Raw genomic sequence first — 17,382 nt, 5'->3', positions numbered from 1 at the left:
CCAGGGTGAAGCTGATCAAGTTCATCAGTCTGTATCAGATACAGCAATCACATTACCTGTCAACGCCTACGCACTCAGAGCGGGGCAGGCCTGCCTGCCACTCAGCTTTCAGGATGAACTGTGCTTGACAGTGGGGTACCTGGGCCCTGCGATCCTTGCATCCCTGTTCTGGGACACGCATCCTGGGCATCCCCTTGCACAATGGGTCTTTGCTAGCCTGTTGTCTCCTTTGTTGGCTTTGTTGTCTCCTTCCTAAAAACCTGCTCAGGGCAGGTCCCTAACTAGTCTGTGGTGTCTAGCCAGGACTTTCTGCTGGTCTTCAATATCTGATTGTCTAACTGTATTTTCTGCACCACAGAGATGGACCCAAAGGGGAGAAGATGACTGAGAGAGTAAGTGATATTGGCTGCCAGTGGCCATGGTGTGTCCCTGTTGGCCCCTCAGCCTGCCCCTTGTCACCCCGCCAACTCGGTGAAGCCTGCCTCGGAGGCGCACTTCCTGGGACTACTCACCTGAACATGCTTGCAATCGTGGCCTCGAGCAGGCAGCTGTATGCGCCGGAATGTGATGGGGCACTTCAGAGACACCTTGATGGCTGTCTGCTCCACACCATCCTCCCCATTGAGAGTTGTGTTGCCCGAGGAGGCAGCCACACTGCTGAAATTCCGCTTGACTGTGGGGTAGGAGGCACAGGGTGTTCTACTGAGGGGTTGGGTCTAACTAAGCAAGCGCCTGAACACATCCTGGATTCCACGCCCCGCTGCATTCCCCATGTGATGTATGCAGTGTGCATGGGAGGGAGAAAGGACTGAGGAGAATCCCTTTTCTGAAGAACACCCTTGCTAGGAACGGGGACTTTCTGCAAAGCTTGCAGAAACCCAGTCTGGTGCTCCTCTGAATTAACTGGGTCAGCAAAAAGTCCCCTCAGGCACTTAGCTCTGCAAGTGTGGGAAGAGAAACCAGACTGCACGGTGGTGTCCAGGGGCTCGAAGGGGGAAATACCAAGGAATAGAACTAGAGGGAGGAGGGGCAGTACATCCCATGAGAGGTGCTCCAGGGCTTGGCATCCTGGACACCACTGCCTCTTGGGCCCAGCCCCTCCCAACCTGTCCCTACCCACCCGACTCACTTTTGGTGATGCAGTGCTCGGCGGGCAGTAGGCGCTTCTTGAGGAGGCCCTGCAGCACGGAGCGCACAGAGGGCCGGTGGACCAGCTGCAGCACGAAGAGGTGGGACTGCGGAGAGAGCGGGAGGCTCGGCGTGAGCCACAGTTCCCATGCCTGCCCCAGCTGCAGCGCATGGGACCCAGGCTGCCCCACGCCCAAGGGTCTGCAGGACCTCCATGATGCCTCGCTAGGAGAGCGTACCCCAAGACCTCGGAGAAAGAGGGGCTTGGAAATCAGGATGAAGCCCAGGACTGAGAGGCTGGGCCTTTGCAATGACTGTCTATGCGCCAGGCTAACATGGTGGATTTTCCACCGAAAAGCCTCCTGGCTGAGGTTCCAGGACACATGGCATCAGGACTAGACTCCAGTATGTTCCTGCCCTCCTGTCCTAACTTCCCATCCTTCTTGTCAAGTCGGCCTGTCCCTGCCAGCTCCCACCCCCCCACAGAAAGCCTTCTAGGACCGTGCATCCCAACTCTTCATGCTACAGCTCTGCAGCCTCATGAGGCGCCCCCATCTCATAGGTCCAATTTCTGTGGCTTCATCCCCACCCCCTGCATAGACAGACACAACTGAGTGTTTCCTTTTGAATCTTTCAGAGACACCAATGGAATAAGGCAGGCAATTTACTTCCCTGTAAGTACCCCAGGGAAGCTCTGTGTCCCAGCCTCTGATTTCTAGGCACAGGAGGAGAATGCTGAAGTGGTCTCAAATCATGGGCATTAGAGGGATAATATATATATATATATATTAGTATATATATATATGCCTGTGCGTGTGTGCATGTGAACAGGTGGGAGTGCATGAGTATATATCCTCCCCACAGTCCCAAGACAACAGGAATAGGGAGAGGTGGTGGGAATATGAAAATTTCACGCAAATAAATCAAGAGTAGATTATGGCTTTGACCTGGCCACTGGAATAGGGATGCTTGTGCCTGGGGTGGCACCGAGGAATAAAGGGGAGGTGTGTGGACTCCCAGGGGAGGCAGAATGCAAGGGGAAAATGACTAAGCATAACAGAAACGGCCAGAACGTAGCAGATAAGATCACTTGGGGATGGAGGACAATGTCCCAGGGTATTCCTGGGGACCCAAGGGAGGCCAATGGTATGCCTCCCAGTCCTGCCCGCCCGCCCTACTCACACAGCAGCAGGCGGTGACAGTGATCTGGATGGTGTTACGGCCCGGCTGGCAGACATGCTTGAGGTGCAGGGGCTTGTGGGAGGTCTTGTTGTCGCCTCGCTCGATCGTGAGGGGTGTGGCGTTGACGCTGACCTGCACCGAGGCTGGCCAGTTGGTGTTCATCTGCCGATCCTCGTGGTGGTAGCACTTGAACTGCAGCTCCAGGTCTGACCTGGGGAGAGGCCAGGATGGACACGATCATCCTCAGTTCCCAGGGACCCTACCCCTTGGCCCCAGCCTTTCCTCTTCCCTCACCCCAGAGCAGTGGTTCTCAACCTTCCTAATGTTGCAATCTTTTAATGCAGTTCCTCATGCTGTGGTGACCCTCAATCGTAAATTTATTTCCGTTGCTACTTCATAACTGTAATCCTGCTACTGTTATGAATTATAATGTAAATATCTGATGTGCAGGATGTCTGATATATGACTCCCAAAGGGGTTGGGACCCACAGGTTGAGAACCACTGCCCTAGAGAATCTATCTTCCTACTAATCCAAATCCATCCTAACATCCCAAGCCCCTACACATTTCCATTTTATACTACTACAGCCACACCCACAGCGCTGGCTACCCTGTCAGCCTGAGAGTGACTCTTCTTCCCCAAGACTGAGTCAGAAGGACAAACGGACAGATGTTTGTCAAGACCAGCAGTAAAGCTGACTGTGGCCATCTCCAGGTGGTGGCAGGAACAGCATCCCTGGTCCCTTTTGTCTGTGTGCTCTCAAGCCTCAGCTCTGTGTCCTGAATGCCCACCCAGTTTTGCCTGTGACAGCGCACTGGTTGCCCAAAGCTGTGGGATTTCAAACATGCAGAGGCCCACTTCCAGCCTTGAGGATGCTTACTAAGCAGCTGGGGTGGGCTGGGGCTCTCTGTCAGGCCTTTGGGAGAACGCTGCTTGATGACTGAATAACCAGGAGGGGATTTGTAATCTAGGAACCCCCAGTTCAAGCTCGACTTCTTGCTTTGAGAACTCACATTCTTTAAAAAAGACTCCTCTAGCCTCGGTTTCCCCTTCAATCAGAAGGAAACACATTGCTTCCTTCGAGATCTTAGAGGTCATGTACGGAGTCTGGTCCATGCACTTCCTAAGGGCGGGGGGGGGGGGTAGTACCCAGATGGTGGTCACCTTGCAATCTATGGAGCTTGGTGAGTCGACCTAGCCCAGCTCTGCTGTTCTCAGCAGCCTCCTCTCTTCACACTGGCAGCTATGGCCACATGAGCCATACTCAGATTGATGGTTTTTCCTTTAGCTAATGCACCACCTTCTTTCCCGCCTTTAATGCTCCTCCGCTAGCCTCCTCACCCTCCGGAAAGTCCTGTCAACGCTTAGGTCTTGGGCAATGGCTGTTCCTAGTCACTGATGCTTGGTCCCTCTCCTGTGGGTGCCTTGTGATATCCCTGGGGCTTCGCCTAGTGCACGGCCCTATCAATGACACCGAAGAGGCGAGCGACAGTGGCAGGGTGCTGCTGCCAGCACCTGCGCACGCACGGCAGTCACCACGCAGGTCACCTCACCTCCACATCAGTGTCTGGTGAACCGTGGGCCGCAGGTGGAACACATGGTTGCTGACTGCCAGGTTGTGCTCCAGGCGGAAGGGCTCCAGAACCACGCCATCCCGCACGGGGAAGGTGAGCCGCAGCTCGTCGTTGTGGTTGGCTGGGTAAAGACAAGGACCGTATGAGTGGCAAGCACCCCAGCTGCACAGGTGCTGGGGACTCCCCTTGGGAAGCACGCTCAAAGAACATAAACGTGGGCCAAGAGCCACAGAGAGTGTGCTGCACCCAGGCACATGACTGAGAGCCTGTGGCTTCCTTTAGCTCAGTTCACCCCACCGTGCGGTCCCATTTCTCTCATTGGCCCTCTCTGTCCCTGAAGACCCAGGCTCTTCCTGGTGGCCAGGGGAGAGAGGACAGTCCAGCCCCCACACTAAATGTTCCCAGGAGAGGGGAATCCTTGTTCTCGGTCCTCCTGCCCTTTCTGCCTAACTCGGATCCCAGGTAGGCCAGCTTCTGAGCCCTCTGATCCTGCTCACTGGGGGCCTCCGGATAGAGCTAACTGAAGAGGAATGGAGAGTATGGGGTCCTCACCTGGGGGCGGTGGCAGAGCACTCATATTTGGCTTGATGTCAGGTGGGAAGGGTGGCTTGACATCTTGGCTGGGGGACAGGTAGGGAGGTATGCTGCTCCCAGGAGTCATTGGGGGCGTGGGGTTCCCTGGAACAGGCGAGTGGGGGTAATTTGCCACAGGAACCGGCCTGGGAGGCTGGAAAGAGATATCAGAAACAGATTATGAACTCAGGAAGGTAATGGGTCAAGGCTGTGAACATATACTCTACTATCTGCACCAAATCCTACCCTAGGACTACCCCTCACCAGAGGACACTCCCACCTGCAAGATCCTGCTGCTTTTGGAAGACAGGAAGGACTGAGAAGGACCCCATCCCTTATCAAAGCCCACTCCGCTGATCCCCTCAGGTCAGGTTCCCACAGCCAGATGTCAAAGAGGACACACAGGCTCAATGTGCTAGCAACTTGTCTAACCTACACCAGGAGGAAAGGGCAGCTGGCCTCCCCACATTGTGATTCTAGGTCACATTCCCTGTCCCTGCTGGGGCCAGGCAGGAGGAGTCCCAGTCCCCAGGATCCTTTCTCTGTCTGGTTTTCTGTAGGGCCCATACTTGTCCTTGGTCACCCAGTAGAGCAGCAGACCCTAGGTCCTGAGCATATCTATGTCTCAGCAGGTGACCAGGAAGTGCATCCTCCACCTGTGGACCCTTACAACCATGCAGAGATGCTGGGGCAGGAAGGTAAGGCATGCACGAGCCTGCTGATACCTGCTGAGGGTCCGCTGGACTTCGGAAGACTAAAATGACACTCACCCTGTTGACGCTCCCTTGGCTGTAACTGCTGTAGCTGCTTCCAGAGAAGGTGTTGTTCTGCCCATTGAACTGTTCTGGCTGTTGAAATAAAAATTGTGACGAGTGAGGGTGGAACAGCCCCATGGCTGGACCCCCTTGGAGACAGGAGTGTGCTGGGGAAGAGGGGTCTAACAGGGTCTCCAGGACCAGGGTGGGAAGCGGGGACTGTTGCCAGGGTGGTGGGAAGGTCCTGACCGTTGCCTCTTTTGCTCACAGCTATAACTTTAGTCAAAGACCCCCAAACAGCAACAGGCACGGTGCTGAAGCCGAAATGGCAATCATAGAGCGCCAATGGCCACCCAAGCCGGCACGGTGTAAACTACGGAGGGACTTTCCCATCTGAGAACGTATTTTGCAATAACGGCAACGGAAAGGCTAAATGCTCACAGATCTTTATCACAGCAACACTGTAAAAGTGAAAAATGAGAAGCGGACACAGAGAAAGAAGCGAGGCGCGATCCAAGACAGAGACATTCTATAAAATGAGCAACAAGCATACAACACACGTGGGTGGGTGGGTGGGGTTGGGGGCGGGAGCGGGGGTGGGGGGGAGAGTCAAGGTGACAGTGGTTTGTCTTTCAGAATTGTGCCTCCTCCTGCTGTCCCCATCTCACGTACTGTGAAGAAGGAGGACTACCATCTGAACTCATGAGAATAGGCTCCTCTCCACAGACACAGCTGAGCACCCAGAGAGAACCAGGAAATGTCCCCACCGCCTCTTGACTCCTTCAGGAACACACACACACACACACACACACGGTCAGAATGCTGCCGTGAGTAGGGTGAGATACGGGAGTGCCTGGGGTGCCCTGAACAGGGGGCGGGCTCACCTTGTAATACTGCCCCATGTTGACCGTGGGGGGTGGGTACTGCCCGGTGCTGGGTTGGCTCGGCATCCTTTGTCCGGGGTAGTTGGGAGATGTGAGTGGCCTCGGGGGGTTGGGGTTGGGGTACTGGCCGGGCTGGGTGGGGAACTGGCTGTTTGGTCCATATTGCTGGTTTCCATAGTTGGGCTGTAGGAATGCAGAAAGGACAGGGGTAGGTCAGCAGTGGTGTGCTGTGCCGTCAAGGCGATCACTAACTCAAACGCCCTCAAACATAAAAAAATATGTTCCCCACATATATGTACGTGCACCATGTGCATGCCTGGTACCTGTGAAGGTCAGAAGAGGGGATCAGAACCCCTAGAACTAGAGTTATGGATGGTTATGAGGCATCATGTGGGCCACGGTCACTGAACCTGGCTCCTCTGCAAGAGCTGTGAGTGCTCTTAACCACTGAGCCATCTCTTCAGCCCTGCCCCTAATGCCTCCTCTTAGCGCCTCCGTCTTCTACCCACAAAAATGCCCTCTCGACCTGTCACAGGGAGAGAATGAGCCAGAGGGTGCTGGAAGCCTCTGCTCGCTCTGCCATCCAGGGACACTACACTCTGCCCGTCCAGATCACAGGCCACCTCTCCACGAAACTCTTCTTCCGGAAGCCTGTGCCCTCAGAACTCCAAGGATGCTCAGAGCTTCCCAGCTGGGTCTTCGAGGGATTCAAGCCTAAAACACTCCTTTGTGTCTCCCTAAGGCTGAGTTTTCCACCGTGTACCCCAATGTGTCAGGGAGATGGCGGTCACAGAATTTACTTCCAAGAGGTGGTGACCCCTGCAGTGAGGCTGACCTGGGTAAGCACTGTCCTTATGTCTCCAACTGAGCAAAACAGCCACCCAGTGTTCCATTCTTAGCAGTGTCTACCCACTGTCTACACAGCTGTGGGAGAACTAGTCAATGAGGGGGCAAGACAGCCCCTCCTGCAGAGGTGATTCAGAAAGGAGACAGCGCCACCTCCTGGCACCTTCTCTATCTGGAACACTGGATGATCCAGGACTACCTGTGACTTAGGTACCCAGAACATCCTGGAGTCAATGGTTTCTTTCCTGTCTTTTCAAGACTCTTTCCTGCCTAAGAGTCTCTCATCCTCTAGGCTCAGATCTAGTTGGTGGCCGTGCCCCAGTGCCTGGAAGTTCACATCAGAGTGGGTAGCACTCAGGAACTTTCCACGACTCTCACTGTGGGGCACATCACCTGCTCTGGGCCACAGTGAGGTCTACCACTTCTAACACAGGATGAGCATGCTGCCATGAGGTGGAAGCCAGAGCTCCCAGCCAGGGACACCCAGCATTATGACCTGGGCCAGCTGGGAAGCAACAATGCTTCGTGGAGGACTCCTTTAGTAAGAGCAGAGGGCTCTGCCTCAATAAGTAAGTCTTCTGTGGCCTCAGGGCAGCAGCCTGAAGTTTGGAACATGTGTGCCCAGTGCAGCCAAGGGCATATCAGGAGCTTGAGGGTAGAGGATGCTAAGGAAAACAACCACGTGCGGCTGTGCTCTGGGAGTGAAGCCATCAGCTTAAGGTCCCCACCCAAGGACAGGCAGGGCTCAGAGGGGGCCCAGGAGCCTTGAATTTCTCTCCCTGAACTGGTACCCTTAGGTGGAGGCCCAGGACTTGAGTAGGCTTCCTGGGTGTATGGGAAGCACCTAGCCCTCTACTCTTGAGCCTCAGGCTGAGGACACCTATACCGGTTATCACATCACCCAATCTCTGTGAGAGTGGCTGCTGAAGGGACCTGGGGACATGGGGGAACTTATGCTCTCTGGGATAGAAATCCACTTCAGCTTCCACTGAAGGCCACAGTCTTGACCAGCCAGAAGGATGTGATCTGAGAAGGGATGGAGAGCTGGGGTGGCATGCTCAGGAAGGGGCATCATAGGGTGTGCCAAAAACAAGCTTCATTGGGGGTGAGGGGCATCTGCTGGGCCAGGATCCTGGTCTCAGTGCTGCTCAATTGTTTTCTGAGTGTCACTGAGGCCTGGTGACATCCTCCCCCCTCCCCACCCCCCAGCCTTAGAGGGAATTGGGGACAGTCTGCTGGGATGGTTTCTATCAGCACCTCTGCTGGGTGACCCCAGAGAAGACAATATTCTCAGAAGAGCATCTATGATGGAAGGAAGCCCTAGGGATGTACTGCCTGCCATCTGACGGCCTCCTGACACAGACAGCCTGTACTAGAGGGTTTGGTGGCAGCCGTCACTCTCGAGGCCGCTCCCTGCATGAAGGTCCTCACCCAAAGTCATCCAGTTAGTATCTGAGCCTGGCCAGGAACTAACAGTCATCATGGTTTCTGCTTCGACACCTGCCTGCTCTAGGCCAGGCATTTCACAATGTCACTGCCTCTTATCCTGTAGGCAGCCTAGAGGCCACGGTGGATTGTCGATATCATTGATACAAAAACCAAAACCAAAACTGTGACTCGGGTGGTATGCCTTGCTGGGGGTCTTCCACAACAGAAAGGACAGTCAGGAACTGAGGCTCCAATGCCCAACCTTTACTTCAAGTTCTCTGGTGGCCCAACTATGACCCTTCGGAGGCTCCGCCCATGATCCCTGTGCCACTGCCCCTGCCTCTCCCATCTGTTGTCACTTACCTCTCCTGGGTATGGCCTCTTTATGCTCTGAATGGGAAGGGACTGGGGCCGGGGGCCGGGGTAGGTCTGCTGGGGCATCCTCTGCCCGTGTGTGCCAAAGGGGCTGATGCCGGGTGGTCGGGGCTGGTTCATGCCCATGGGAGGGCCGCTCATCCCCGAGGGTGTCAAGCCAGCTGCCATGCTGGCAGGATTCATGCTGCCCCCCATGGAGGCAGGCCCCCGAGGCCCGGGTTGGTTCATGAATTGGCTGTTATACGCCTGGGTGGGACCCATCTGGAAAGAGGAACACACCTTCAACGGGAGAAGAAGAAGAAAAAAAGAATAAAATGCCACATGCATTGAAAGTGCAGGGAGGGAAGGTTAGGGAGCTAAGGGGATGGGACACTTTCCCAAGTGGCTGCAGCTAGGAACTGGGAGGTCTCAAAGGACCCAGTCCTCCAGGGCTCACTGCTGCCCTCTGCAGGTCACATGGGAAAGTGCAGTTGGGGGTTTGGGTAGGGCCAGGAGCAGTCACTCCAATGCACAGGCAGCATTCCCAGGGAGGCAGGCAGGGGACAGGGAAGAGGGCAGGGACAGGAGGGGCACAGGGAGGACACAGGAAGAGGAGGCGGATGAGGATGGAGGCTGAAGCCCTTTCCTGAAAGTCCTGGCCTTGCCCTTGGTCGGAGGCCAAGGGAGACACACCCTCCATACACTGAGTGTGACTTACCCAGCCCACTTCCTCCTGCCCACCCTGTACCCTTCCTCCATGCTTTTGTCCTGCATGGTGGTGGGGCTCCCCTTTTCACACCCCACCCCAGCCTTCTGAAGGTCAGAGGATCTATGGTGAGGCCTGGGCGAAATCCACAAAGGACAGTAGTGGCCTCAGAGGTGATTGGGGACAGCCTAGGAACGAAGTGATTTTAGGCACAGAGCCCACTGTTTGGTAACCAGGAACTCAGAGACCAATGGGGTACCTCTTCCCCCATGTGCACGCACGAGCCATCATCCCACGCAGAACATAGCACACCCACTCCCTCCCCCCCAACCATGCTACCACACCCACACCCTAACATACACCCTTGTAGAGGCCTCCAAGGAGACACATGTCACCGACACTCAAGATTTCCCCAGTCTGGGTGAGGCCAGACCAGGAGGCAGGAACCCTTACCGGTCCATACTGGTTTATATCCTTGTTCTGTGTCTCCTGCAAGGCTGCCACTGTGGCTGTGGCTGTGGCGGTGGCTGTGGCGGCCGCTGCTGCTACTGCAGCTGCAGCAGCAGCCGCAGCTGGTTGGGTGAAATCAGCAGGAGGCCGGGTGTGTGGAGGGATGCCCATGCCTGCAGGGGCACTAGGACCCCCAGGGTAACTGCGGAGGAGAAGCAGGGAGGAGTCAGAGAGCCCTCAAATCTAAAGCCGAGGCTGGGACACGTTGGGAGGATGACTACAGACAGGGTGGTACCCACGCACTCCTTGCACCCAGCCTGTGGATGGGAGGCCCCGTAGGGATCCGGGACCCCTGAGGTTGGCAGCTATTTTTGCTACGGGTGACAACCCGTTGGCTACCACAACTTCTCTTCTAGTGGACACAGACCCGAGAATTGTATGGTGCCGTGTGGATGTGGGTTCAGGAGGGCGAGACTCTTGTTGTGAACTACAAGGCCAGAAACTCAGTAACTTTGTCCCTAGAGCTAGGTGGACTGAGGTCAGGGTGGCTTAGACGGGGAAGGGTGGCCTGCCTGCTTCTGCCCCTTCCTTGATGTCTTCTGAAGCTGGGGACTCTAGTCTCCTCCTCAGAGGGGCAAAAAGCTTAAGGAACTTTGGACAAGTGGAGCCCACGGTCACCACTCTCCCGCTTTGCCAGTTCACCCCACGGACTTATGATTCATAAAGATACAAGGCTAAAGAAGGAAGTGAGAATGTAGCCTTTCTGCCCCCCTACCCCGGCCCCGGGGGGGGGGGGGTGATGTCAGCCTGATAAGTCACAGGGCAACACTGTCCTCACATCCTGGACCAGGCAACCCGGAGTTGGAGTCCAAGTCAAGAGTCCTTTCTGGACGTAGGTAGAAAGGCTAACACCACTGCAGAAGGCCATCAGCCCAGGCTGGCCACTCACCTGGCTCCGAAGCCCCCGCTACCGGGGTAGCCGGGCCGGCCATACATGTTGGGCTGGATGTAGGGCTGTGCAGGGCCAGCTTTGCTGGAGAACTGTTGCTGCTGCCCTGCGAACTGCGGGGAGTTGAGTCCGGGGTTGCTGGTGCTCATGCCTGACGCCATGGGGTTGCCGCCCGGATTCATAGGGTTGTTGGCATTGGCCATGGGGTTCCCGAGGACCTGCAAGCAGAGAGAGTGGCTATCACGGAGGTCAGTCCCCGAGGTAGTGTGGAGAAAGAGTCATGAGAAGGATAAAGAAGGACACATCACAAGGAGGGCAGAGCAGAGAGGAGCATGGGGGTGGCCTGAACAGTCCCCAGAACCAAAAGGGATCAAAGGGAGTGGGTGAGAACTTCAGGCAGGATCGAGTGGGGCAAAGGCTCACAATGCCAGCTCAAGTGGTCCCCAGGCTCGAGAGAGGGGTATGAGGCAGGTGAGTCGCACTTGGCAAGCACTGAGTTGAGGCCCTCCTCAGCCCCAATCTTGCAATAGGGCCCGGGTGCCTAGGGGTTGTCTGTGGATGGAGACCCCAGGGAAGCATGATGACTCCCTCCAGGGTGGTCCGGCCCAAGTTCAGTGGTTAGGACAGAGGTGAGGAGGAGAGAGAACAGAGGAAGACACATGAATGGAAACAGGCTTGATTAGGAAGGCATCTGGGGCTTGTCAGGTTAAGGCACCCTTGACTGAAAGGGAACATCTTGGTAAAACCTAATCCAGGTCATTCAGGGTCAAGGGTTTCCAGCTTGGGAGCCTGAAGGCAGTCACACACGGGGAGTCTGTTAACACAACTGGAATCAATACGGTCTCAGAAGAGAACCTGTGGCCTGCCTGCCAGATGCAAACCTCCCTCTTCTCTCCCAGAAGGCCCTACAATGGGTGTGGCCCCCCGCCCCCTGGGACCTGGTGTGTACCCTTTCTGGAGTGATGTGGTCTGTGGCTGGATATGTCCTAGAACTGGCTTCAGACAGTGAAGAGGACTGTCATGGCATGGTTCCCCGGAGAACCTCTCCCCTGGGGAGGGGGGGTAGATAAGGGACACTTGTGCCTAGAAGGAGCCATGGAAGGGGGTGGGACAGGTTCTTACCTGACTCTGGGATGTGTTGGTCACTCCCCACACCGTGGTGACCACGGAGAGGGAGCCGGGAGGCTGATTGGTGTTCTGCTGCCAAGGGACAGAGTCATAAGGAAATGACCCATCACTGCAAAGAGAGAAGAGGTCTTTAGAGCTGGGGCAGGGCTCAGGTGACAGTGTCTTCACCTCACCATCCTAGCTGACCCACACCCCAGGGAGTCCTGGGACTTCAGGCTTAGGAGAGCACTTGATGCAGAAAAGATGCACCTTCCATGGGAACAGGCCAGGCAGAAGCAACTCTTCCCCATCTCTGCCCACAGTCCAGCAGCTACGCACCGAAGAAACCATCGTGACCTAAAGCTCACTCTAAGCCCCCTCCTTCAAGCATGCTGACTGTCCATGAACCCTCCAGAATCAGCCAGGACCTAGACATTGTCTCCACTAGGGACAGCCTGGTCCCACTTCTTGCTCTCAGCGGTTCATGACAAACTAGCTGTTGAGTCCTACTGACCTGGTCTTGGGAATTCAGGCTTAGGTCACCCTGTCACCCTTCCTCTGGGGCCCAGGACCAAGCAAGCAAAGCCTGCTGCCTGGGTGCCTTACGCCCCACCTTCCAGTCCTGTGCACATCCCTGCCTGGCTAAGACCTTCCCTCACCTACGAGTCAGCACCATCAGCTTCCAGTGTTGACTGGGCAAAGTCCAAATGCACTCCAGAATGATCTATCCCACCAGCTCGTTCCCAAGCCTGAACCTCACCTCCTCACCCCAGCCCAGCCCTGGCCACCTATACAGGGAGCTCCTTCCAAAGAGCCTATTCCTATCAGAAGCCAGGAATCTACTTCCTCCAGTCCAGTCTCGGGTTTACCTCGAGCACTCAGTGAGGCCTTGCAGCCAAGCCGAGGTGGGGGGAGGAATGAGAGGCATCCAAAGTGAGTCACAGCATTAAGAGTGGCCAAGGTCCCTAGCCCTACTGGAGGTCACCTGCACTTCCTCAGTGAGAGTCGTAAAACCCCACACCCATGCCCCAGAGCAGCAGAACACCTTCATCTGTGACACCCTCTCCCCTGGATCTGCCTCCACTGGCTGATGCTCACTTCTTGTTTCTCTGGAAAGTCACCTCCCGGGAAAGCCTTCCTATTTCTCGTCATACAAAAAGCACCCCATGCTGTCTTTTACGTATTTTTCACAGCTATTCACCACTCTGCCTCTATCGGTCTATGCTCACTTCCTTCTTGTTTCTCTGGAAAGTCACCTCCTGGGAAAGCCTTCCTATCCCTCATCATATAAAAAGCACCCCACACTTTTTTTTTTTTTTTTTTTTTTACGTATTTTTCACAGCGCTTCACCACTCTTGTATTACACATTTGACTATTATCTTCCCCGCCTCTACTCCAGAGTCTAGAGTGAGCCCAATCCAAGAGTGTCGTGGGACAGAGTGGATTAAACAGACAAGCCAGACGAGGACCAGGCCTTGAACTAGTCCTGAGCAAGGAGGAAGCAGTACAGGGCCAACGCCGTATTTTCTAGAGCTCAGCCACTGTGGCCTCTCCTCTCACCCTCCACGGTGGTTACAGAGTGTTCTGGACCCCGCCGTCTAGCCAGGTAGTGGCCAAACTGGAAAGCAGTCCTGGACACTCCTCTCACTAGCTCAGTCCACAGGTCTCCCTTGAGGCAGCTTCCTGTACTCTCTTTTGTGAGCAGAGACCGAGAGCATGTCCTCACGCTTTCCCCCAATACAGGAGTGGGTCTCGATGCCCAGTCAGCACGAGAGAGCCGACCACAGTGACGGATGGGGGGGGGAGCTCCGTTGGAAGAGGGCTCGACTCCAACGTTGCACAAACAGCCCGGATATAAACATCTACAATAAGCCTATAATCTCAAGAGTGGGAGACAAGAGAATCAGAAGTTCAAGGCCATCCTGGGCTACGTAGAAAGTTTGAGTCTAGCCTGGGCTGTATGAGGCCCTGTCTCAAAAGAAAACCACATCCTAAACCCAAACTAAACAACACAGAACACAGTAAGGATGAATACTGTTCTCTCAACACACGTGCCACTGTGGACTGAGCATCAGTACCGAGAGGCTCAGTCAAGGACAGAAGTGTGAGCACAGGCCTGGGGGGCCGAGCAGGACATACCCCAAGGGGATAAAGAGGTATCTGTAAAGTGACACAGGCTCGTTATTCTCGGTGTCCACGGGAACGAGCAGGGCTAGAATGAGGAAGCGGCATGGCTGACGAGACAGAACAAGGCCTGGTAGCAGAGGTGGCTGACTGGGGACTAAGTGTAGCCTGAAACAGTGAGGCCTAAGGCCAGGTTAGCAGGGGCATCTCTGCTCTTCCACAAGCTGGCAAAAGGGGCCTGGCTGGGAGACCCTGCAGGCCACGTTTTCACAAAAGAAAGAGACCCCTGGCCACTCATTATCCCGCTAGACTCCCATCTTGGGTGTGCCGGACAGACACAGGCTCTCCGGTGACTTAATAAAGGAAAAGTCTGTCTCTCCCCCCCCCCCAAAACTGCTTCATAAGTTCCTCATTATCTTCCAGGCCAGGGCTGAGTTCATGGACGTTTTGATTCAGCTGGACAGGTTCTGGGGGAGCCCTGTCTCTCACCACCTGGCCTCCCAGGCTACTGCAGCTAAGGCCCCTACTACCCCCAGCACTATGGCTGGGCCTTGTGAGAGGAAATCAGCCTCTTCCTGTTCCACCCTCCACACAGCCAGTGGAGAGCAATGCTGAGCAACATTCCCAAAGTGGGCAGTCCAGGGCCTTGGCTAGCAGGTGGGTGCACTGTCCCAGAGCAACATACTTAGTGTGCACAGAGCCTGTGGGCTGTGGGGTGCACACTGGAGGAGCACAGAGGAGGGTGGCCTCGGGTCTCACGGCGGAACTGGCATCCACCAGCACACCATGGGACTCATCGCCTTCTAAAGGCTCTCAACTCCACAGGCACCCGCAGCAGCAAGCCTGTCTTGTGTCACCTCTGCCTGGACTCTCACTTCTACCCCCTTCCCCTCTGTCCAAGATCAAGAGGGCCTGGGGACAAAGGGCCGGGGGGCGGGGCACATTGGGAAGGGTGTCCCAAGGCCGCCTTCTCTGACCAGCACTGTGTATCTACAGTATGCAGAGCCCAGATGGGTACCTGGCAGTTTGGGGTCACCTCTAAGAAGCTCTTCCTTTGGCCCACACAGCTGTCCTGAAGAGGGTAGTAGTCAACAGCCCCAAGGACCTGATAACCCCTCTAGGTTAATTCTGCCCCTCTATGGGAATTCCAATCATGCCACAAACTGCCCCCAGACCTAGTCCTGCCCTGGCAAACCTGCTTCAAAATCCTGTCCCACATGAGAGGGGCTGGGCTGTGGAAGGTCATCTCGTGTGCCTGTCAAGTGCCTCCAGCCTCGGGTGCTGCCATTGCGCCTCAGGCCAGGGCAGCTCTGTCCCTTTGGCCCTGCATTTTGCCCTTCCAGGTTCCCTGCACCCTCCCAGGAAGCCCGGGGATATTGGCTTGAACTCTGCTCGCCCCTAGTTGCACTGGGGATGTGAGAGACACTTCCTGCCTTGGGCTTTGGCTCCCTGGGGCCCGGGTGATGTTGACACCCGCAAGGTGTGGGATGCTTCTGTGCCGTGACGGCAAAGAGAATGAGAAGAGGCCACAGCCCAGGGCATGCTGGGAACAAACGCCACATCTGTTTGCAAAGCCACTGCCCACTGCCCTTGGCAGTTTCTGTGACCTCCATCTTCACATGATGCCTGCCTCATCTTCCTCATCTGTAAGCATTCCTAGGGTCAGGCAGACAGACCCTGTCCAGCCGTCCTCGGTCTCCAGGACTCCAGCCTGGCCACAGGGTAGGTACCTACATTGACCCAATATTCTGAGGTTAGAAGTTTGTAAAGATGTTGCTAACAGCAGTGGGAGTTATCATTCCTGCCTGTTAAGTAAAAGGCTGTTCAGATTTTCTTTGTTCTTTCTCCAGCTAGAAAACTCCTACCCATACCTCAAAGCCTCGTCTGCATCTTCCCTTTCGTGACTTTCTGTGATGAAACCAATAGCATTTCCCTTGGTTTCCTCCTCCCTGCTTCTTGCCTAGAGCCCTTCACACTAAGTCACAATGGATGGCTTATATGTCTGTGTACCAGCTCTGTAAGCATTGGTACAGGCTTGTGAGATACGAGAAAATGAGCTAGGCCTGTAATGACAGGCTCCTGGCTCTCCCTGCGCAGCTCACACAGATATCCACACAAGGCAAGGGGAAGCAAGCTGTGTTCTTTCTTTCCTGAAGCTGTGGCAGCCGCTTTGGGAGAAAGTGGCTATTAGAGTATTCTCTTAATTAATTTCCCTGATCTGGCTGTAGTGGTACCAGCTCTGTGCCAGGCTGTGCTGTCAGCTAGGGGGCTAATGCTCCCGGTCGTTTTAATTTGGGGAGACCATAACAAGTGTCTCCATATTATGGTTCTTGGCCTTCGCCTTCCTGTAGCTTGCTCATTGTGTGAGAGAGGGTGTAAGCATTGCTCAGCAGGGAGCCACTGTGGAACCCTGAGTCTCATGGTCAGGGCTGTTTATGACCACTGTGGCTCCTCAGCTTTCTTCTCTTGGTTTTTCTTTAAGAAAAAAAAAGAAAGAAAGAAAGAAAGGAAGGAAGGAAGGAAGGAAGGGAGGGAGGGAGGGAGGAAGGAAGGAAGGAAGGAAGGAAGGAAGGAAGGAAGGAAGGAAGGAAGAAAGAAAGAAAGATTAGCTGGGTGTAGTGGTGCATAGCTTTAATTCCAGCACTCAGGAGGCTGAGGCAGGTAGATTTCTGTAAGTTCAAGGCCAGCTTGGTCTACATTGTGAGTTCTAGGACAGTCAGGGGCTACATAGTGAGATCCTATCTCAAAAATTAAAAAAAAAATTATTCTGTGTGTACACATGTGTAGGGCCATGTGTACCACAGTATACATGTGGATGTCAGAGGACAACTTGTGGGAGTTGGTCTCTCCTTCCACCATGCCAGTCCCAGGAGATCAGGCCCTAGTAGTCAGGCTTGAAGGCAGGCCACAGGGCCTTCTCCATGGCCCTTTTTGTTTTCTTTTTAAAAACAGATTTCTAGGGGCAAGAAGAGCCTACAACCACAGAGGTTGGTACAGACAGGCAAAAAGGAACGACACATAAGAGTTGACTATTTTGTTTTCCCTGCTGTTTTGAGACAGGATCTCACTGTGTAGCCCAGGGGCCAGCCTGGATTTGTGTCCCTCCTGCTCCGGCCTCCCTGTGCTGGGATTACTGATGTATGTGCTGCTACCTTAGGTCTGCTTCTGCAGTGCTGGTCATTGAACCCAAGGCCTTGGGTGTGCAAAACAAGCGCTCTACCACCGACCCACACCCCTGCTCTACAGGGGCTGTTTTCACTCATCTATTAGCTGGCAACAAAAGAGCCCGGCAAGAGGACATCAGGCTAAGGTTTGGGGGAC

The 17,382-nt window shown here is 54.9% G+C and overlaps 1 protein-coding gene across 7 annotated transcripts in view; it reads right to left on the bottom strand.

Moving 5' to 3' along the window:
- Positions 1 to 17,382, bottom strand: part of Zmiz1 (zinc finger MIZ-type containing 1) — a 203,617-nt gene that overhangs the window by 11,286 nt on the left and 174,949 nt on the right. For 6 of the 7 annotated variants that reach the window (XM_028893569.2, XM_028893571.2, XM_028893574.2 and 3 more), the window contains 11 exons: positions 11,953 to 12,067; positions 10,831 to 11,048; positions 9,885 to 10,083; positions 8,735 to 9,025; positions 6,098 to 6,280; positions 5,229 to 5,306; positions 4,438 to 4,612; positions 3,865 to 4,006; positions 2,311 to 2,521; positions 1,130 to 1,235; positions 513 to 673 (listed from right to left, as the gene is read on the bottom strand). In XM_028893569.2, coding sequence (XP_028749402.1) covers positions 513 to 673; positions 1,130 to 1,235; positions 2,311 to 2,521; positions 3,865 to 4,006; positions 4,438 to 4,612; positions 5,229 to 5,306; positions 6,098 to 6,280; positions 8,735 to 9,025; positions 9,885 to 10,083; positions 10,831 to 11,048; positions 11,953 to 12,067 — 1,879 coding nt within the window. The remainder of the gene's footprint in view (positions 1 to 512; positions 674 to 1,129; positions 1,236 to 2,310; positions 2,522 to 3,864; positions 4,007 to 4,437; positions 4,613 to 5,228; positions 5,307 to 6,097; positions 6,281 to 8,734; positions 9,026 to 9,884; positions 10,084 to 10,830; positions 11,049 to 11,952; positions 12,068 to 17,382) is intronic. The other variant, XM_028893570.2, reaches the window with a different exon arrangement.

This window comes from Peromyscus leucopus, chromosome 9 (genome assembly GCF_004664715.2).
Source record: "Peromyscus leucopus breed LL Stock chromosome 9, UCI_PerLeu_2.1, whole genome shotgun sequence".
NCBI lineage: Eukaryota > Metazoa > Chordata > Mammalia > Rodentia > Cricetidae > Peromyscus > Peromyscus leucopus.
The sequence above is the reverse complement of the archived record's forward strand: the minus strand, read 5'-3'. Positions and strand labels throughout refer to the sequence as shown.